Below are 23,320 nucleotides of genomic sequence, written 5' to 3'. Positions count from 1 at the left end.
CAAAAATGTTCTGTACTTAATATTCTAAATGATTATTGAAATTATTATTCTTAATATTGGGTGAAAATATGGAGATTTCTATGTCAAATTTTCTGATTAGCATACTATGATTATCTATTACCCCAAACCTCAAAGGGTGTTAGATCAGTGAACAATGTTTGGTATGCTGCTAAATTAAAAAATAATAATAATAACCATAAGCTTCACATGTAGTTGTTTTTGTTATACCATTATGAAACCAAGGGGTGATGCAAGGTTTCCAAATAGGAGTGGTTTTCTAAGTTTTGAGGCATGTCATTCCCAGAGAGCCTACAATCCGTGGAGGTACTCGGTCAGTCATTGACCAGCTATTTTGGCAATGATCTGATGGCTAACGGAATTAACTAGCCTGCCACCCTCTGCAGCTATTTATAAAACCAGAGCAATGAATAAGGTTTTTGCTCATCCAAACCAACCTCCATTTCCAGTGAATGGCTGTGGTGGTTGGCAACCTGAGCCCACCAAATCAAACCCCAATGAAATGGGTCAGTGAGCAACCAGTGTAACTGTCCACCAGGAAACAGTCTGGAGTAAGGGCAAGAGCAAGAGGTTTCAAGTCCTGGCTCTGCTGCTTCCCAGCCACTTAAGATGGGCAGGTCACAAAGTTTATCTTTTACTTCTTCATTTGCAAAACAATACTTCCTGGCCTGTCCACCTTTCATGGTTATTGTGAGGCTCCAGTGAGATAATATATGAAAGTTCTTGTAAATGGCATAGTCCTAGCCTCTTTATTAGTCTGTTATAAGTTGTCAGTTGGTGCATGACAACTCAAAACCACCCTCCCCATGCTGCAGTGATGCATTCAAGGAGGATAGTGTATACTTATTTTTCAATATACCAAGAAAAATCCAGCCTCAGAGGCACTCTCACCTCAATCCCTTAAGATATGTCTTCTTTCCTGATTGTCCAAGTGCCTCGTGGTACTGCTGAATGACAGTGCTAATTGCACAGACCCTAAGGTCAGATTGCCAGCTCCCCACTTGGTCAAATATTTAACATTTTATGTCTCGTTACTGGATCTATAAAATGATGATTCAGATATTACCTATCTCACAGAATTGTGGGAGGATAAGATAATCATGTAAAACACATGGTATAGTATCAGGTGGCATACAGTAACAATGACAATTACTATTAGCCTCACCCAGGTTTCTGCAGCTAATATGAAGGCAAAAATCCCATTAGAGTCAGAAGATCTGGTTTCAAGTCCTCGTTCCCTCTGTGACAGGCTGGATAATGCTACAAATTTCATTCAATCTCTCTGGAATGCAGTTACTACTTATAAAAGGATGCTAATATTCACTTCATGGGGTCTATATAAAAATCACATAGAGTAATATATATATAACTTCTATACTCACTGTAACGCACGATGAAAATGCACAAGGCTGTTATTTGATTTTTCTGTATGAACAAACATGCAGAAAACAATTGCAAAGATTTTATTTAGCGGCTTTCTGTGCTTGGCACTTAGAAACAGAGTTCCGTGCATAAGGGCAAATTTTTATACACCTTTTCTTCATACATATTTTACATACCCTTTTATTGCCCCCTTTTTCATATTCATAATATTGGATTCCCCACTAGGCACATAAATACATTTATCTACAACACCTCAAAACCAGAAACTTTAATAATATCTGTATTATTTTACTTGGTATTATTTGCATTTCCACACCATTTAAAAATTTTAACTTGCACCAAGCTTCACTTGCTTTCTTACCATTAAAAGATTTGAAGGGAAAGGGAAAGATGAAGGACAAAACCCAAACCTTCAAAATGCAATGTACTATTTGATAAAAATGGAGATCTAAGGGCAGGAAGAAGGGTATAGAAGGCCCATCTGCAATTCCCTGGGACATGAGGGGATATTTCCTGCCACAGGGGTAGCGGGCAGGCATTCTAGGTCAGGTGTCTGGATCCGGCACCTGGAGGCCAGGCCTCTATTTGTTGCCTCTGCTCTTGGTATCATCTTCCGAGATTATAAAACTATTCCTTCTTCACACCCTTTTATTTTCCTTCCCCTACCAGGCTGCATGCTGTGGAATCAGCACTTCCCACGTAGTGCACCTCTCTTCTGGATCACAGTGGTCAAAGCTGTGGGCTCAGGATTCATTCCTTGCTCTGTCCCTCTGACCAATGCCCTGACCATGTTCAGTGTGCCAGAGAGGTTTACTCCTCAATAATGCCATGATTCTTTCTATGACCTGTAGTGGGGCGGATGGGGTTTGGGGGGACAAACCAAAAACACATCTCCTTGATGAATTAAAATTCTCATCATTGCTCACACTTTCTCTGTCAGTCTTGCTCTCCACCTTGCTCCTGTTCTCTATTCTTTCATTTGTCTTTCTCCTGTTTAGCTGCTCTTTCTCCCTCTTTCCACGGGCACCACTGGGAATATCAATGATAGCATACAAGTGAAGACAGCCAAAGTTCAAAAGCAATCTTTTTCCGGAAGCCAAGTCCAGTTGTACTGATGTCTTTCCACTCTCATCCATGGGGAGGGTCTCCAGGACACATGGTTCATTCCAGAAGCAGAGGAAGCTGCAGGGGAGAAAGACTGGCAGCTACTGCTGGCCCACTCCATCTAGAGTTGTACATAGACAAATTCTTGGTGAAAGCACCCATTCTGGGCCTCCCACAGCAGAGTTCACCCAGTTCAGAGTCAGTGTGCATGTATGATTGCATGTGTATGAATTGTGTATGAATATATATGTGTGTGTGCATGTATGTATAGGTAGGTCTGTCTGTATGTGGGTGTGTATGTGTAACTTTTCATGGCTGCCACACACTAGCATCTCCCTTAACATTATGACGAAGTGATTATTCAGTCTCTTCAAAGGCCACTCTGGAACAGACAATGCTTTATAAAACTAAGGTCTGGGAAGGCAGAAGAATGGCCACTGAGTTGTGGATGATTCTATTGCAAGTATCCTTCACTGGCTTAAAGGTATCTCTTGTTCTTGGGTATATGTTTTCCTCCAGAAAAAAAAAAAAAAACAAAAAACACGGTTCCTGTTTTCCAAAGACACTGGACTCCCAAAGAGGAGGATCCGACCACGGAGACTCTGGGGCCTTGATTGCCAAATGCTCCGTGGTGTTTGGACTGTCCTTTAAACCATGTGCACGGACATCTGGGAGGAGGAGCCTGGAACTGCCCCATACTGCCGGCCATCACAAGTGTTGGTTGCCTGTTGGTTATTGGGTGAAGGGCTAATCATGTGCATGCTGTGTTCCATCCCTGACGGCAGGTACTGCCTCTCTCCAAAGGCCCCGTTGGAAGGAGAAGAACAGAGTAAAGTGCTTTGAGAGGCGCTCAGTTTTTCTGGGCTTGCAGCTAGCCTAGGGGAAGTGGGGAAATTGTATCCATACAGGTTATAAGGGTTGTGAAGGGAGAAGGCATTGTAGGAGCTCTGCTGCATGTGGCTGCCCCCGAACATGTGTGGTGATGAGGAGCTGGAGGCAGCATTGCCTGCCTGCATGACATACTGAAACTGGGAAGTGGGAAAGGACCCCAGCTGGCCACCGTAGGCTTCCATCTTGCTGTTGCTAGGCAACGATGGAGGAGTTGGTATTCCTGATATCAGAGATGGAGTCCTCTGAGGCATGAAGGTTTCAGAGGGCTGAGTGGCTGAAGTGGTGCCACTCTGAAGCCTGTTGTAGCCACTGTCACTCAGCCCTGGGTAGCTCTGCAAGGCAGCCATGTTGCTTCGGGCACATGGTGGATAATCAGAGAGGTTTAGATTACACAGCTGGCTTTCTCGGCAGCCCACATTGAAAGTGTTGGGGGCCAGATGAAAAGTTGGAGGAGAACAGGATGGAGATAAAAGATGAGAAGAAGCCGAAGGGGATGGTGTCCCAGTGCTGGAGGTGGTTGGGGAAGTGCCTGTGCTGCCTCCTGAAAAATAAAACGTGAATACTATTGAGACAGAGTCTTTTAAGATGAGTCTGCCTAAGTCACATGCAAGCCATACAGGAGGTGCCTTCAAATGTGCAAGATAGGGCTGATTTTTACAGAACCATTTTTCCTCTTAACTCAGCAGACCTATGCTAAGTGATTCCACCTGTGGACACATACACAGTCATACAGTCACACACACACACACTCAAGAATGATCAAAAACAACACTAAATTCTTTTGTTTTCTCTGTATGAGCCTTAGTAAGTCCTTTGTATAAAAATAACAATAAACCTTCCAAGATTCACGTTGCCATTTCTCACCATCAAATTCACTTTCTAATAAGACCTCTTATGTCAGCATTAAAATCCACTAGCTCAGCTTTTCCCATTCTTAATGGAAATGCATTAAATATGTATTTTATTCAAAGGCTGTTGCCTACTTTGCTATTTTTAGTCTTCCAGCCAAACATGCAGGACACCAAAGCGGGACCCTAATCTCAGAGGAAATGGGGTAATGGAAGAGAGTGCCAAGTCAAAATTGAGGCCTGTGGGTGCAGAGCAGTGGAGCTTGGGGTATGAGATTGAAGTTGCATCACATGAAAGACATTGGGAACACAATTATAAGAGCTAGATTAGAATAAAGCAGGGCTAACCCAAAACAAAATCATTATGAACCAGAGGCTCTGCTGATCTCCTTTTATAGGATCGTGCCCATTCTCAGAGACTGGAATAAAGACTGTAAATGGAGTCTTTGGAGTTTTAATATTTATCAGAACAAGAAGCCAGAAAGACCTTAAACTGACCTGAGAGTCAGGAGATCTGGGTCTGCTCACAACTCTGCCACACTAACTGCCCAGGTAACCTTAGGCACATCACTTACCCTCTGCAGGTTACAGTTTCTTCATCTAGAGATGAGGAATTAACTTAGATCAGTGGTTCTCAGGCATAGAGGACCTGGCAGCTTTTAAAAATGCTGATGTTCCAGGATCCTACCTCGGATGAACTAAAAGAGAGTTTTTGGGCATGGAACCTCCACATCAGTAGTGTTTTAAAAGCTCCCCCAGATGTGTAGTGTGGCTTAAGAACCATACAACCCAAATTCCTCATTTCTAAGTACTCAGAATAGTCCTTCCTAAACTTGAGTGTGTATGAGAATCAGCTAGATGGCTTGTTAAAGCGTAGATTGCTGACTCCATCCCTAGAGTCTCTGATTCTGTAGGTCTGGAGTGGGGCCTAAGACTTTGCATTTCCAACAAGTTCTCAGGTGATGGTCCAGAGACCACACTTTGGGTTAGAGGAACTCCAGATTCCTTTCATTTCCAAAAGTCCCTGAATCTGTATTTGAACGAGTTGATCTTATGATGTGTGAACGTTAGAGCTAGACAGGTGGATGATGCACCAACAGACTGAGGACCAGTTCAATCCAACCTGCTTCAGTGTGTTCTCAGATAGTTTAAGAAGGCCAAAAATGACCTTTACAAGCCTCCTCTTTCCCAAAGTCAGGAAGCAGCAATGCAGCATCCGCCTCCTGTCTCATCCAATGGAAGTTAAAGACATGGGTGAGTGCTAGGGCTGCAGGGCCCTTTATCTGAATTCTGGAAAGAGCAGCTGCTTTGTCTTCCATAGGGAATCTTCCATGATGTAACTTCCTCTTTCACAGCAAGGTTAGGAGTTTCCCAGCATTGTCAAGAGCTGTGATTCCCCCAAGGAATGTAATATCCTTTAGATCACCTACCCACTCATGTTGGGACTCTTAGAAGCTGAGCATTATAAAAGGGTAAAGGGCATTTTAGGTATAAAAGAGCAGGAATAAGGTTTTTCTCAGTGAAGAAAATGTTATAAAAACTAGCAGGGGTTGGGCACGCTGGCTCATGCCTGTAATCTTAGCACTTTGGGAGGCTGAGGCAGGTGGATCACTTGAGGTCAGGAGTTCAAAACCAGCTTGGCCTACATGGTGAAACCCCATCTCTACTAAAAATACAAAAATTAGCCGGGTGTGGTGGTGGGCGCCTGTAATACAAGCTACTTGGGAGGCCGAGGCAGGAGAATCTCTTGAGTCCAGGAGGCGGAGGTTGCAGTGAGCCAAGATAGCACCATTGCACTCTGGCCTGGGCAACAAGAGCAAAACTCTCCCAAAAAAAAAAGTAGGATTCCAGAGACATTGGAATACAAAGAAACCATCCACAGTGTGCTAAGGACACAGGGGTCCCAAATGTGTCAATTAAGAGATGCCCTCAAAGAGGAACCCAAAGTTAATTTTTAGCAGGAAAAAAAAGCGTTCATCTTACATCCATGGACATAGGTAGTAGTTAGTAGTGCTGGCTATAGAAGTACAAATTTGGCTCTTGCTATTATAATAGTTTCTTCAGAGGTAAATTTTGACAAAGCCTAACTAATAACAAAAGAATTTCAAAAGAATTTCCCCCAATGAACTTTCAAGGAAGAATTGTATTTAAATATAAATAGCTGCTGATTTTAGAGACATTTCAGAAACTTCTCCTTCCTCCTTTCTAATACTCAACTTAAAATCCTTTAAGAAAAGTAAAATGATTTTTATTCCACAATTTGAGACAAGGCCAACATTGTAAATACCGCTAGGAGAATGAACACAGCAGCTGGCCATGTTGGAAAGAGCCCTGAGCCTGATTCTAGGCCTATTAACCTCTGTCCGGCTCATGACCACTAGCAATGCAGGCCACCTCTTCATTCTCATTAGCTGTGAAATCAGGGGCTTGAACCAGTGGGCCTCAGTTTCTGTCCTTCTCAGCATATCTGTAACTGAGGTTTCAAATAATATAAAGTGTGAATCGCCAACAACAAGTACTTTCCATGGAATTATTTTAATATAATGAAGGATCTCTGGCAGGAGAAGATTCTAGAAGGAGGAGGAAGAACATCTCATCTGTCTTGTTCCTATACAGCTGAATGGCCAGGCCTTCAGTGCCTTGCAGAAATCTCAAGGATTCATTTCAAGTGTGTGGTTCCTCTTTGAGACATCCTACACATTTTCCTTATTTTCCACTCTAAATGCAATGAGCTTCTCTGAAATAAATGCCATGGCACAAATGGAGAAACCTGACTCCAGCTGTAAAGAGATTTGTGTTTTATGGGATAGGTATCTGGTCACTTCTCTTTGAAAGTTCATCCTTGCTCTCCCTGATCTGGTGTTTATGTGGTCCCTGAGGAGACCACCTGTTCAGCATGCCATACTGTCCTGTTATAGGTATGTTCTATCAGGCACTGGTCCTAGCCCTGCAGCAGGAAGTGCAAGATGGAGCAGACGACTTCCTACAACTCTAAATGGTTTTCTCTGATGGCCCAAGATGGAGCGAATGGTACTGATTTAAGGCCTCAATTGGTTTCACTACAAAAAGAAAAAAAAAAAAAAAAAAAAAAGGTTGGGGGTGGAACTACTAACAGGTTACAGGGATTTCTGCTGACCAGATGAGAGGCACATGTTAAAAAGTTTGTAGTCAGCTTGCTTGGGCTTTTAAATGACATTCACTGGAAATGAGACTTGGTGGCCTGCTGAGCTTGAGTGGGAGAAGCCTCCATATAAACTACTGTTTGAAGGAGGTAGGGGCAAGGCTGTCCAAGAGAAGGTCACCTTGCTTCCATGCACTTTGAAGAAATGCTGTTATGCACATAAAGTACTCCATACAGATAACAGCTATTTTTCAAAGTTCCCATAGAAAGAGAAGACTATGGTATTCATTTTGCAGAGAAGCAAACCAAGATACTGACAAGTCTTTCTCCTCCTATGATCTAACAGCTTGTCAACTGTTAAAAAAGATTGGAATTTCCAGCCAAGTGCAAAATGAGCACAAAGAGGGAGCCCATCCTCCTTGTTCATTTTCAACACTTGGCTGACTAGAGATTCTCATCACAGAAAAGCTAGAGCAGGGTGGGAGGCCAGTCCAGGCCAGGCCATACTGATACAGGAGGGTCAGAGCTGCCTCTCAAAGCAAAGCATGCCTCTCTTCCCTGTGCTCTCCTCCCCTCTGTACCTGCCAGGTCCTGAGTGCTCTGAGCATCTTGACAGAAATTTTATTTAATGGATGAGTGTGTTCTATAGGGTCAAACAAACCCAGTTCCAATCCCAGCTGTCTTACTGATTAAGGACAGAACCTTAGCAAGTTAGCAACTCCAAGCCTTTTACATTTTAAGGAATTGCCAATATCTATTTTGTAGAGATGTTTTGAGAAATAGATAATATATAATAGTATATATTACAAAGTGCTCATAACTGTATTTGGCACATAGGCATTAATTTTTTTAAAAAAATAATTTTTAGTAGAGATGGGGTCTCACTATGTTGCTCAGGCTGGTCTTAAACTCCTGGGCTCAAGAAATCCTCCTGTCTCAGCCTCAAATTGTTGGGATTACAGGCGTGAGCCACTGCACCTAGCCCAGCACATAAGCATTAACTATTCTCTTCTATGAGAGAAGAGTGAAGGAAGGAGAAAGGAACTTGGGTTCTAATGAGAATGGCTCTGTCTGTGGAGCTAAGCATCTTGGCCTCTCCCCACCCTGATGAGCATTATGTCACAAGAGCTACATGTTTGTTGTTACATGCTAGAAGAACCTCCATCACTGTGAATGATGGAGCACTAGGCCAAGTAGCAGCTAAGGCCCTACCTGTGCCTTACTCCCAAAGGCTAACCTAACTCTGGTTCCTCTCTGAATTATCTGTCCCTCCTCCCTCACTTCCAGTTCAGGACAAGAATGGCTGCCCGTGTCTCCATCTTTCCTCAAATGAAGCAAAGTGGGATTGACAGAACACAAATAGTTAGACTGGTGTTTTTCCCACTGTCCTTAGAGGTCTTAATTCACTTCTGAGAAGTGATTAAAATATAATGCCCTAAGTAGCTTAAAACTTTCAGGAGTTCTGTAGCATCTGTAGGATCTGTAGGTCCTGTAGGATCTGTAGGATCAATCTCCTACAGCCCCAGCTCCCTTCATCCTATTTTACCCATGGGCCAATATGAGGTGGCACACATGAAAATTCATATATGACATTAACTTGCTCCAATATCCAAGGCTAATGGCCAAAATAACCAAAAAGGATACGTTTAGCAGTAATTCCGTACGAGGACAATAACCTAGAATATACGTGTTTTTACCATAAAGGCAAGTTAAATGTGACCATGAAAATCCTGAATACTAAACCTGCTGACTTTTGCATCTCTAAATTGATCATTTCCAGATTGTAATATGAGGGCTTTCACATACAGTTTCTTTTTCGATTTATTTTGCTGTGCTTTTCTTCCTCCTCCCCCAAAATTGAAAAACAGTAAGGCAAAACCCCATCTAGGCTAGTAAAGAATAAATTTCCATGTAATTACTTCGTTCCATGAGCCAGACTCTTCTCTCGTATAATTCAATGGCATCTGTCTCTGAGGAGTGCTGATTCACTGTGTATCCTTGAGAAGTCTTCTTTGAGGCTTTCAGACAGGTAAGAGGTAAAATAGCAGCACCCTATAGACTGATCCCAGAGAATAAACCCAGAGATCGTAAAGTTTAATGAGCACAGCACTGTTCATCTCAACAAAAGAATTACTTAGTTGAGATGAGTACCATCCTCATAATGCAAACATGAACATTAGAGTGCTAATAGGAATTGCGTGGTTTCAATCTTAGAAAGACTCCTAGCGAATCATTCTCCATAAAAGTTAAAGGTATGCACAGACCTAAACTCCTTCTCTTTAAAATTGCTTTGAATATATTCATCCAATTCTCGTTTTGCACATTGGTACTCTGTGCTCTGAGTGTCTCTGCTTCTTAAATGGTCCTATTTTATACCTACCACATTCCTTAGGTGGACTGCAGCATTTCTTCACTTTCCATTAACTTAATTGTTTTCTCCCCTACTTGTTTTACTGCCTTCCTTGCTGCAGCATGCATCTGTTACCTTCATTTAGAATTCATCTGCTTCTTTCTGGCAACAGTATCTAGTTTTCCCACTATTACACACTTTCTCCCACTCTCAATGCTTCAGCCCTACCTTCAGGGAAGGCATGTGACTCAGGCCTGGACAATCAAAGCATCATATTCCCCCCTACCACAGTAATTAAAATTGAGATGACTCGATTAAAGACAATTAGACTCAATGAGATTTTGGTAGAAATCTTAGGAGAAAGGTACATGCCTTTTCCCATCAGATTTAAACCTCAAAATATGTAGGGCCAGGGGTTATGGTAAGCATGTTTATACCATGGGGAAACTGAGAATAAAGTCAGGATGATAGAGAGCAAAGTTGAGAAATGGAGTTGATGATCTTTTATGGGTGCCTATATTAAGCTTTGCCTAAAACTGGCTATTTGAGTCATTTCAGTTTCATGACCCAATGAGTTTCTTTTTTGCTTTGCCATTTGGGTTTTATTTTATTTACAACAGTAAGAATCCTAATTGATATACTTCCCTAATTCTATAGGTAATTCTACTATGAATCTGAAGGGGTAGGAATATTAACATAAAGCTGGAAGACAGAGAAATAAAAATGAGAATGGTAGGACTAGACTATGAACCACTTTGTCAAATGGAGGCTATGGATGATTCCTTCCTAAGACATGATAAATTACCTATGAGTAGGAACAAGGGATTTCAGCTACGTAAATAGACATGTAGCTCTGTAAAAAAATATCTAATAAGTTAGTGACTTTACTTTAGAAAAATACATAATCTCTTAAATGGTTGCTGGCCTCGTTCTGATCAATAAGAACAGGCTAAACAATGAAGTAAAAATGCTGGCAACTTTTCAAGATGATTTTTTCATATTAGTGTCCATGGCAAATAAGAAGGATAATGTACAGAATAGAAAAACAACAGCTGCTGTTTTTTTTAAGTTTTCTAAAAGTTCAGTAGAAAGAAATGCACAAATCTAAACAAAAAGGTAATTTCAAAAACCAATTATAACACCACAAATGGTAAGAAGATAAAAGAGGAGTGTCTAAAGACATCAAAGTGGCCATTCTCTGATAGGTTTGTGAAATGCAGTTAGATAAGACATAAAAGGAAGAATATATAAATAAAAGCAGGAAAAACAATGGTGTGATCTTGTGGGAATAACATTAGGATGCCCAGAATTAAGTGAAGTTTGTAGTCTTCCCTAACAGTAATACTCATGTTTTTTCTCCTACTGGGTTTATTTCTTTCAAAGTACATCACTTTAATTTACTATTCTTGTCATTATTTCTGTCCCAAGAAGACTTAACATTACCCACGACAGCATGAGAAACGCTAATGTTAATTGACTGCATGAGTGAACAAGTGACTCTTACTTCTTAATGTTAAAGCTTTAAGGTCATTTTATTCACTCCTCATATTATACGCACTGACATATGGATTCCTGAGACCATAAATAATTGTTCGCAACTTACTATCTTGTTATTTTCACTTAAGAATTTTGGGGGCCAGGTGTGGTGACTCATGCCTGTAATCCCAGCACTTTGGGAGGCCAAAGTGGGCAAATCACTTCAGGTCAGGAGTTTGAGACCAGTTTCAGCATGGCCAGCATGGTGAAACCACGTCTCTACAAAAAATACAAAAATTAGCCAGGCATGGTGGTGTGCACCTGTAGTCCCAGCTACTCAGGAGGCTAAGGCAGGAGAATTGCTTGAACCCAGGAGGCAGATGTTGCAGTGAGCCAAGATGGTACCACTGCACTCCAGCCTGGGTGACAGGGCAAAACTCTGTCAAAAAGAAAGGAAGAAAGAAGGAAGGAAGGAAGGAAGGAAAGAGAAAGAAGAAAGAGAAAGAAAGAAAGAAAGAAAGAAAGAAAGAAAGAAAGAAAGAAAGAAAGAAAAAGAAAGAAAGAAAGAAAGAAAGAGAGAAAGAAAGAAAGAAAGAGAGAGAGAAAGAAAGAAGAGAGGGAGGGAGGGAAGAAAAGAAGGAAGGAAGGAAAAGAAAAGAATTTTGAGTACTTTCTTCACTATCCTTTACAAAACTTATGTTCTTCTTTTTTCTTTTCTAATCATCATGCCCTTCAAATTTTATCCTAAAGTTGTCTCTGGTTAATGTTTGCCAAACACATTGACATTAGTCCCTATGATACACAACCTAGCAGAGTTTATTCACTTATTCAATCACTGTTTGAGTACTAAATATACACTCAACCAATGGGGAGTGTTTGGACCCAGGGATTTAATCATGCAGGAAAAAAATAGTAAGAAAAATGTGGATAAGAAACATTAATGAAAGAATGACACAAATAAACAAGAGCTCACCTTAAGGAGACTTGGCCTACTCTGGATGGCAGGGAATTTCCCCAAGGAAGTCATATTTAAGCTGTGATCTCAAAGACAGATAGCACTAAGAAGGCAAGTGGGTAGCAAGGAGCCTTCCAGAGAAAGAGAACAACGTGGCAGGAAAGAGCACACCATGTTTGAGAAAGAGAAGTAAAATGAGTGATGCTGAAACAACAGAGAGAACGAGGGGAGGTGATATAGGCTGAAGCTAGAGTAGTAATAATAGCAACAATAAGGATGATCATAGAGAACATTTTTGAACACTCAGTAAATCCTAGGCTCTTTCCTAAGCACTTTACATTCATTAATTCTCATTGTTATTATCCCTATTTTAGAGGTGAGGCAGCAAAAGCCAGAACATGCAAGGTCTAGCGAAAATGTTAAGGAATATGTCTTTCATAGGTGAAAGTAAACTGTGGCCATTGAGCAGCTTTAAGCAGAATGGAGACAGAAGTTTGAGGTGCAAAGATGTGTGTTTTGAAAAAAATGATTCTCATTTCTACATGAGGAATGGCTTGGAAGAAAATGTAGAAACTATGGAAGACATTACGGTCATGCAGTGAGAGGTGACGTCAGTGCAGAGTGGCATGGTAACAAGGAAGGTTAGAGATGTGGACAGATTTAAGAACTTAGTAATGGTTGGGCATGGGGGTACGGCAGGGAGGGAAACTTCTGGGATATCAAGTGTTCTCCTTCCCTGTGGAGAAGGCACCAGGCTGTGAGGTAGATGATGACTCAATTTTGGACATGCTGAGCATAAGGAACTTCGGGGACAAAACAAAATATGTAATCAATTACTGTTTGTTTTAATGGATTGAATTGAGATGCTCCCTACCCCCTATCAGGAGCTCTTCATGATTATAGTGCAGAATTAGGATATTGCTCTTCTATAGCTAAAAAGGGAGTGCTTTAAAAAAAATTCTATGTGATAAGCCATATGTATGGGCATTATTCCTCACCTCGGTGATAAATGAGATCTGTATAAATCAGCTATGTTTTGATCATTACAGTGATGTCATAGTTCAATGGCTCATGTCCACTAAATTGTCCTTCTTTCCCAGTATCTTACTTGTATGACTTGATCAGTAGCTGATCCCTCTCACTAACCAACCTCAACTAATACAAGTCAAACTGATGAAAATTCAATCATCAACAGAGACCCCGATAATCCTAACTCTTTAACTGCCTGACAAACACTGAAACACCCAATGGTACTGAGCTCGGTAGTGATGTCCGCCAACTCTCTTGGGGAATGGAGAGCTTTTGTAAATGGTGGGTCCTCTCATGTCCACAGATGGAAAGTTGGCAGTTCTGGTGTCATTGGTCCAGAATGATTCCTTTTAGAACAATAGTTATCAAATAGCTTGAAGTCACTGCTGATAAAGCTCTCGGTTTTGGCAACTCAAATAGCTCCATTATATACATGAGGAAGTTGAGGCACAGATTTTGTTCAAGGATATCCATCAGAACAACAACAGGATTGCATTGCATTTAGCTATAACTGACCTGGACTCTTATTTCCTCTTCCTTCTATGTTTATATTGCCTCAGTCACTTTCTCCAAGCATAACTTGCCTGGTTAGTTCATTTCCTCCTTGTCACTAGCAGTGTTTAGGCAAAAGCCATTCCTGAGATAGAACCTTCATCTCCAGAATCTCCAGCCTCTCTCGACTCTCCAAACACATAAACATCCTTGAGTCTAACTGAAGACATCCGAAGACCATATACTTGACTTATAAAAAAAAAAAATTGACCTATTGAGAGTTAATGCTCAAGTTGTTGAACAATAAAAACCATCAATAGGAAGAGCAAACTAAAATCTTTGTTGAAAATTAAAGCTGTAGTAAGAAAGAATAAGAAAAATAATATAATCTGGTGGAAAGGAAACTGTCCTGTCAAATAAGAGATCTGCATTGGTACTCTGAACTTAGCTCTGCCACCGCTTAACTGCACATGTGATACTAGACCAGACTTGTCCAACCCATGGCCCAAGGGCTGCATGCAGCCAAGAATAGCTTTGAATGCAGCTCAACACAAATTTGTAAACTTTCTTAAAACATTATGAGATTTTTCGTAGTTTTTTTAGCTCCTCGGCTATCATTAGTTTTAGTATATTTCATGTGTAGCCCAAGACGATTTTTCTTCTTCCAATGTGGTGCAAAGAAGCCAAAACACTGGACACCCCTGTATTAGACTGTGTCATGCCTCAGTTTCTTTTTTGTGTCAAAGGCAGAAGATAATGAATCTCATGCATTCTTCTCCCTAAAACAACTATTTACAATACTCCATTCAATGTGATTTTAAAAATAAAAAGATTTGAATTTTTGCAAAACTGTGGAGAATTTACCTAAGTGCTTTCTTCGAAGTTTTATCAGCAGATGAGTCTTAATGACAAGAGAAATAAAAGATGGCAGCAAAGGCAGGATGAAAAAAGCATTCTTAACCTCATCTATGCAGAGAGACAGATCCACCCTCACCAGTAGCAGCACAAAACTGTCTAGGACTGCTATGTGACATGACAGATACTCATATGCTGAAACAATGAGGTAATATGGACAATTGGAGTCAGTCAATATTTGGCACCAATCTTAGGTTTGGTGCAAACACTGCCAATACTCACCTCATTAAAAGGGAATTGCTGTAAAAAATAGCCTACCACTGCAGTTTCCACTAGAAGCTCATTCCTCTCTATTCCTTCTAAGATGCAAAGCAGTTCAGCATGCATGGCTGTGTCTCTTCTCTTCATTTTATGAGTGACACTGTCCAGAGTCACTGAAACTCTTAGTTCTTAAGGGAAGAGGGGATGGGTGTTGTTGGTTTTACATCCTTTGTTAACGTCAAGAAACCAAGCCACGTATTTTTTAATAATGAGAATCTGGATCAACTTCAGTGGATATTTCAAAAATATATTCCAATTAAACTATTTAATAGAGTCCTGGCTTTTTCTCTAACCCCATCCCATCACCATATGTATCCAATAATTCAAGTTCTTTCTTCTCTGCCGATATAAGCAAGGGTCACTGAAGTGTTTTGAAAGTTCAGTTTATCTGAAACCATTGTTTTCAAAATGTCAATAATAACCCTTCATACTGGTAAAGTTTTAGTATAAGTACCATGAAACCTACTATGCTGCACATCTAAGTAACCCATGCAAGCTTCCTGTGTCTGTGCCTGCCCAATGGCCACCCTCAATGATCACTCCGTATCCATGTCTACATACATATTAGGTGGTTGTGCTCCAAGATGAAGTTTGAGAGTGGCTCTGCCCACCTGATCCACAGTGCCAGCAAGTGATCCCATTCACTATTCATTGGGTACGTACTGGGTGCCAGGCCCTGTAGTAGATCTTGGGGATAGAGCATTGAACACAATTGTTGCCATTAACGCCTGCCCTCTGGAACTGGCAATATCCCTGCCAACCTCCTCCGACCAGCCTCCATGATACAAACTCCTGCTTAGCTAGAGCTTGGAAAGGCAATGAGTAAAGCAAGGGCAGACAAGCAAAGAAGCTACCACAGAACTAAATCAAATCAATGACACATTTTTATCTACACAGCATGTTTATATAAATTCCCTCACACCAAAAAATTATCCCTCTTTTGTAGGTAAGAAAACTGGCATGCAGGAATAGAAGCAAATTGCCTCAATTTAGAGAATTCATGACCATCAAAGATGAGGGCCTAGATTTTCCTGAGTCCCTTTAAGCCCCTGTCTCTTAATGGCCATCCATGAGGGCCTCAAAGCCGTGGTGACACCTTGAATAACTATTGACTCTGCTTCTAATCACAGCTTTGTAGGGAGGAATATATAAAAGAGATGGAAATTCTGGATCACTTACTTCACCAGATCCCTGTGAAAATGAATAGTCTAATCATGTTTTAAATAATTAATCATCAGAAAGGCAATATCCCTTGGTCCTGACACAACTTTGCTTAAGTGTCTACATACAGGGACATAAGGGCCTTGAAGGTGAAGTTAATGAGGATGATGAAGACAATGATAACTAGTTGTATTAAATGTTTACTATGATTTTAAATGCACTATCTCATTTAATTCAAGAATTCTATTTGATTCTACTTTTCCATATAATGCAGACGATAAAACTGGGTGTCAGAAAAGTTGAGGGACTTGACCAAGGTCACAAAGCTAGAAAAGATCAGTGATAAGAGCCTAGCCTAGACCTAGTCTAACTCCAGAGTCTATGCTTTTAATCACTACACTCATCTTAATACCTGACAGAATTAGGTTACAAACCTAATTCAGTGTGCAAAATGTTAGAAGCTCCCCTGAAGAGGGAAAGTTAAATATAATATATGGGTGCTACGCCTGGGAAAGCTACAGACTAGACTGAAAAAATTTGAAATAAGTCACAACCCATCTGGCCACAGGTTTCCCAACCTGAGCTGCGAGGAAAGAAAAACTATAAATTGGATAAAAAGCACAAAGTTCAAAGCAGTAGGGGGGAAAGTCTATTTAGTCCACCAACTGAGAGGGGTGTTGTTTTATATAAGCAAAAAAGGAAAGAACACAAGTTGCAAGGTTCAGATAGGCTTGCAGCAGCCCATTCCTCACCTTGAGACCTGATACAATTTATTGCCATTGTCCAGAGCTAAGATTTTGCTCATCACAAAACTTTTCTTATTCTAAGAAAACTGAGAAGACTACCATGAGGAATAAATGAAGTTATTAAAAAAACTCTTCAAATACCAAGGCATATGTGAATGCTTAGCAATATTAATAATAATATCATCAACATTATAAGTACATAACCGCACTCTTAGGAAGGGAGAGAGCAATTTGAGTGCCAGATAAAATGCTGCCTTTGGACCCAGCTTGTTTACCCAAGTGGTGATGTTTTGGTTATTTACAGAGCTCCTGAGTTCTCTTCATTCCAGGAGAATTGGTATAACCCATATCTTGGCCTGAGGCCAGATGTGCTATATTCGGTTGAGCTCCCACTCTGTCCCTGTCCCTATCACTAAGCAGAGGCCTTGCTCCAGGGCTTTACCTTGCTGCTTCTGCATGGTGGTGAAGTCTTCGAAGGTGAGTGTGCGCACAGGAGGTCTCCAGAATGCATACGTCTCCATGATGGCTTCAAGTCCAGTTCTGACGAGAGAAAAGCCAGCAAAGGAAGTCATAAATAATTTCAAGAAATGCATTGACTTTTCAGAGATCCAGAGGTGGACTGTCAAACAGGTAATAAAAACAGAGGTACTAAGAGCTACCACCATCAGGGTAAATTAGGGTGAAAAAACTCAAGGTAAAATGATGCTGGACTGCAGGAGGAATAACAAATTAACCCAATTCAGATCATTTGCAAGCAAATCTACAACTATGATGGAATTTTATTCTGACCCTCCTTTAAAGGAGGCTTGGTCTGCAGGAAAAAAAGCATGGTAAGTGTTAAAGGTCAAGGCCACTAATATCATGAGTACACTTGTGCAGAAAGTAACATTGACTGCTTCTCTAGCACAGAACAATGTCGTCATCATTACCACACTGCACTGACACAGCCTGACCGAGTGTCAACTCCTCACCTTGGGTATGTACAGGATGAATGGAACTGTCAAACTGCTATGGTTTTAAAGCCTTCTTAAATCAACAGAGATGAGTAGGGCAACAGAAATAAAAGGAGAGGTAAGCAGTGAAATAGACTTGGGTTTCTGCTGCAATAAGAAACACCTACCTGAAGATAAAGAAAGGGCTTGGTCTCAGAAATTATGGCTCAGGCAAAAAGACTAATACATTTCTCCAAATATTCATCTGCATTTTAGTAACCTAATAATCAGTCTGGTCTTTGGCCATCACAAACCGTCAGAGTTCAGGAAGTATCCAACATTTTACAAGTACATTCCTTTAAGGCTCCTGGTTCATTTGTATTGGAAATTCCATAAATTGGACTATGTGCATACTGTCTTTTTACCCTTCAATTAACTATGTCTCTAACACATATGCAAGTGCTGATATACATCATTTTCACATGATTATTGAGGTTATCTCAGACATATTCTTGCTGATATCCATACCCTCAAAACAAAATATCAGCTGCGGCTTTGTTTGAAGCTTTGAACACAGCTTCTAATTATTGATCTTTCTTTTAAAAAAAAAACTGCACTTAACTAAATAGAGGGAGGAGAAGTGTGGGACCTGTGAGAAAGGTGGGAGGAGAATAGGAAAGAGCAGATGGCATAAATCTTTTCATTGCAAGGTCACTGGAAGGTGGGTGGTATGGCATCCCTTCCTGAAATGGATTAGCTTCCCCTTTTGAGATGAAACTTCTGCTGCCTGTGTTTCTTTCTTGGTAATGTATTTCCAGAGTTCTCTTCAGCCTTACACAACAAGAATAAAGAAATTTTATTTTAGGTGAGAACAAATATCCTTTACTTATCAACAACTATAGGATACCCTGAGGGTTTTTCTCAGATGAGCTGCTGATACGCTGATTGACTCTTTGTGTTGGAAAATTTCCTCTCTGAACAGGCCTCACTTGCACAGTTAACTTTCTAAAGTCTTCCCTGGAATCTTGGAGGCTTTAAATACACCAGTGTTGGCAAACCAAACTCTGTATTTTAAGAAGAGGTTCAGAGAAGAGAGTGTTGCATGGTGTTTATTAGCTGTTAATCTGTTAGAAGTGGGAATAGGAGACATCTCCACAGTCACTCTACATTAATGTTGAATACAGTATCTGAAACTATTTGTGGAGAGAAAGAGCCCAGGCAATTAGGGAGTTCAGAATAATAAGAGGATAGGCAGATAAAGCCACACTGAGCCTGGATGGATAGAAGAAATAGATAGGCCAGGCTTAGGTCTTACTGCTTTGTTTTGGAATGTTGGCCACCCACCAGAATATCTTAGGATTCCCTTTAATGGCACAGGAGGCTCACTGAAAATGGCAGAGTCTTTTTTGTTCCACCTCCTAGTTCATTCTTCCCAGGAACATGTACTGATGATGAGGACAAAATATTAGCTCAAGGACAAAGAACAGTCCCTTCTCAGTTCATAATAAAGTGCTGGAAGACTATGAAATTGCAATAATATACTGATACACTGCCAATATTTTATTTGTTGAATAAATAGAAAATGAACTTCATTTTCTATCCTAGTTCATTTTGTGCTGCTATAACCTACCATACACTAGGTAATTTATAAACAATAAAGTTTATTTGTCTCACAGTTCTGGAGGCTGAGAAGTCCAAGAGCAAGGTGCTGGCACTTGGTAGGGGCCTTTGTGCTGAGTCATACATGGTGATAGATGGAAGGTCAAGAGAGGGCAAGAGCAAGAGAGAAAGGCACCAAACTTATTCTTTCATCAGGACCACACTCCTGTGTTAACTAGTCATTCATGGGGCACAGCTTTTAGAGCCTAATCACCCCTTAAAGGTCCCAGCTCTTAACACTGTTGTATTGCAGATTAAGTTTGGAACACATAAACTTTGGGGGACATATTCAAACCATAGCAGTTTCATTTTCATAATAGGCAAGAAGACAGTGACAAAAGTGTTAATAGTTTTATTTTATTTAAGCAGTTAACTCTATATAGAATAGTGACCATTTACTCATGAATTCAAATCTAAAATCCAACTAAAAGAACCGAGTTGTAAAATCACAGATTTTAAGTCTAGGAAGATTCTTGGATGTCATCTACTATACCTTTTATGATACCATCTTGAATGGTTATCCACCTCTGTTGGTATATATATATCCCCAGGAAAATTTTCAGCTTTTTGATTGATCTGATATAACTTTCACCCTCTGATTCCATTACCAGTAAGTAAATAGTGAGAGTGACAGGCATTTCCTACAAGGAGTCCACCTGCCACATCCTCAGCAGGGAGACCTTCCTTAGCTAAAGAACATAAAGTACAACATGCCACCTATGGACACATATGTAATCCATCCAGGGGTCTGCCACAGCAAGGATCAGTTTGGTAGTGGAATTGTGTGGGAAGGGTTATGGCTCCCAAAAAAATAATGGCTAAGACCATACATGCCTAACCATGTCTTATTAATCCACAGTGGATCTATGTCTTGTAAATATATCCTACATAGCATATATATAAATTATTCTATAATAGAAATGATCCTATAATATATATTATCCTACAGAGAATAATATTGGTCTCATAGATTTATATTATTGATTTTATTTATGTATTCAGTGTGTATTGCTTTTTAGAAAAATTAATCCTATTTATTTACCATATTCTACCTGTTTTATTTGTCCTCAACCCTATTACACTTCATTGGACAGATCTAATTATTAGAAGGTACTAGTTCTATATATCAATATTTGTTGTAGTGCCATGGCAAGATTAAACAATTCACCTCTCCCCACCACTAGTATGTTCACATCTGAAGGGCTTAGGTCCCATGTTCTTCTATGCCCAGTTTTCTAGCACAGTGCTGGTTACAGGGTAAGATCTCAAATGATATGCATTGAATTAATTAGTAGAAGAATGAATGCTTTATTGCTGAGTCATTCTTACAGTTTAACAAGCGTTCAGTTTTCTAAGCCTAAAACTTAGGAACACAACTTGGTGTAAAATAAAGTATCTGAAGACAGAAGAGATCCTCCAGTATCAGAGATTTGGGAATTGTTTCTATAGCTGATTGTGATTGTGCCTTTATTAACTTCAGGCTCAGAGAGGTTTGCATTTTCCTTGTTTTTTTCCATTCCAGCCATAGAACTTCCGAGCTTCAGCAGAGTCTGAGTTCCCTCGCAGGGGCGAGTCATTTCACTTCCCATCTTTTCTTATGAGAGTTCTTGCCAACCACCTATTAACATCTTCAGCCAGTTGGATGTCTAGTCAAAATTTACCCTGTGCTACACAGTTTACTCATTTGTCATTTTACCCTAGTTTTGTAAAATTTTATCTCCAAGTTTTTAAAAGTGAATTCATTGTCTAACGGGTGAAAAAAGCAGTCTTAGGTAATGGTATGCCATTAACGTGTTCCACATGGTGAGCCTCTCAGGTCTGCTGAACACCAGAGACCTGACGTCATCTCTGAGATTTCCAATCAGAGATGGTCAAATTGGCAAGTGTCCCCCTCTTGCTCATTTTTTCCCTGTTAGCTCCAATGACAACATAGGCCATATCCAAACCACCTTTGTTCAGTGCTTTGGCTGTAATCACCTCTCTGGTTTCCAGGCCTCTTCTCTTTAGGCTTTTCAGGCTGCTCACTAGCCAAACCAACAGAATGTGCTGAAGAGAAGGGGAAAGAGGAAGAAGAGAAAGCAAGCCAAGGACCTCTTTTGCAAATTGATGATTCCTTGAAATCAATTTATTTGGAAAAATAGACTACAGAAAAAAACATCCTTGCAACATTTTCAATCCAAAAAGATGGCAGTATCATTCCTTCAAAGTTCAGCAAATATTTGATAAGTACAACAATAATTATAATAACTTTCATGACCCTACTTGGTAGCACTCCAATACATATTTCTGCTTTTCTTTTGTCTTGAGATAGGGAGTTGCTTTTTAATGTTTCCTTTGTTTATTTCCTCTTTAGTTCTGACTTCCTTAATTTTTACTCTTCCCCATACTATTTGCTGGTGACACTGGTAACAAAGGCAACATATGCTATAGGTTGATAAGGCCATTGGTCTTCTCAGTAGAAGATGGAAAAGGACTAAGGGAAGCCTACTGAGACAGAGGTCTTGAAGTAATAAGACAATTATCCAACCAGAAAAAAATACTTATAATACTAAGTTCAAGAAATATAAAGACAGAAAAGACACAGGGTCTCTACCCTTTATGACTGTCTTGTTTTTTAAAAAAGGAACAAGATATAAATGACTAGTTTCTGAACTATGCAGTAAATGTTACACTGAAGACATGTATGCCAAGATGCCATGGAATATTGGGCAAGAATCACTTAATACACCTGAAAAACTCAAGGAAGATTCCACAAAAGGCCAGTTATTTAAGCTTACTGTTAAAGAGTAATCAGCAGTTTTCCATCCAGAAAAGAGTCAGTAAAAGTTTTTCTAGTAGACTGAACAGTATGTGCAAAGACTTGGAGGTATGCAAGAGAAGGCATGTTTTGGGGACATAGTTCAGGGTGACTGGAACCTAGGGTACAGAATGGGAGAAGGGCAGTAGACACCATGAGCATTTATTCCATGATAGGTGCTTAGATTTTATCCCATGGGTGGTGCTATGCCTCTGATCCCCTTTCTTTTCCCTTCTAGTATTTGAAAGGACATATAACTAGAATATACTGTTCCTTCAGATATAATTATCACATCTCAACATTCATAGATTTTCTTGCTTGGTTTAGGTAAGGCCAAACCTTCCATACTTCTTTCTCCTTCACTGGATCTGAAATAGAATCACTCAGATCAAAATATCCAGATTACTCAGGAATGTTATTGTCCAGGGATATTCTAAAAGACCTCCCAGCAGAGGTGTGCAAATTGACTAAAAACCTAACCATCATTCAAAACTTGGTGTTAAATGGTACCATAAGTATATCCACATGATGAAGTAGCTGTCATTAATGTGCCTTGCAATGGCTTGGGAGAACAAGTGTCCAATGGACAGATGCCTGGAGTTGAGTTAAAATTGCTCCTTACCAAGTGATTCCCAACTTGAGAACCCTGTCCTCCCTTGGAGTATGAATCAGTAGTAATGGCAGTCCATAAAGAGTTTCCACTGACTCAATAAGTGTAGTAATAACCCATGATCATACAAAGTTGGCTAACTAGAATATTAAGTTTCTTTGCATTTGACTGAAATTGTCTAACTTTAATTCGGTAACGCTAAAATCACATGAGGGACAAAATAGCATAATGGTTAAGAGCACAGGCTCTGGAGCTAGATTACCTGGCTTCAAACTGCAACCCTACTGACTATTAGTGCAACCTTTGCCAAGTTATATAACCTCTTCATTTCTAAGTCTGCCTATCTGTAAAATGGAGATAATCATAATACTTCTTCCTAACTGTGATTTAATAAATGCAGACTGATTAAAGATAAAATGTATCAAAAAAAGAGAGAAAACATAATGAAAGTTTGAGGACCATTGGTCTAACTCAAGCAAAAGAATTACAATCATTCTCCTCAGACTGTAACCTATAATAGAAGAATATATTCTTCACTGAAATCCAAAGTCCTGTCAGCCCTCTGGCTCTGG

General features: G+C 40.1%; 1 protein-coding gene across 2 annotated transcripts in view; it reads right to left on the bottom strand.

Moving 5' to 3' along the window:
* Nucleotides 1-1,466: 1,466 nt before the first annotated feature.
* The window catches only part of TBX15 (T-box transcription factor 15), a 112,287-nt gene continuing 90,433 nt past the window's right edge, over nt 1,467-23,320 (bottom strand). For both annotated transcript variants that reach the window (XM_063651447.1, XM_054456523.2), the window contains exons 7-8: nt 17,193-17,290; nt 1,467-3,937 (exon numbers count right to left, since the gene is read on the bottom strand). In XM_063651447.1, coding sequence (XP_063507517.1) covers nt 3,153-3,937; nt 17,193-17,290 — 883 coding nt within the window. In that variant the 3' untranslated portion in view covers nt 1,467-3,152. The remainder of the gene's footprint in view (nt 3,938-17,192; nt 17,291-23,320) is intronic.

The sequence above is a fragment of the Pongo pygmaeus genome, chromosome 1 (assembly GCF_028885625.2).
Source record: "Pongo pygmaeus isolate AG05252 chromosome 1, NHGRI_mPonPyg2-v2.0_pri, whole genome shotgun sequence".
NCBI classification, from domain to species: domain Eukaryota; kingdom Metazoa; phylum Chordata; class Mammalia; order Primates; family Hominidae; genus Pongo; species Pongo pygmaeus.
Note: the sequence above shows the minus strand (reverse complement) of the source record. Positions and strands in the feature narration are given on the sequence as shown.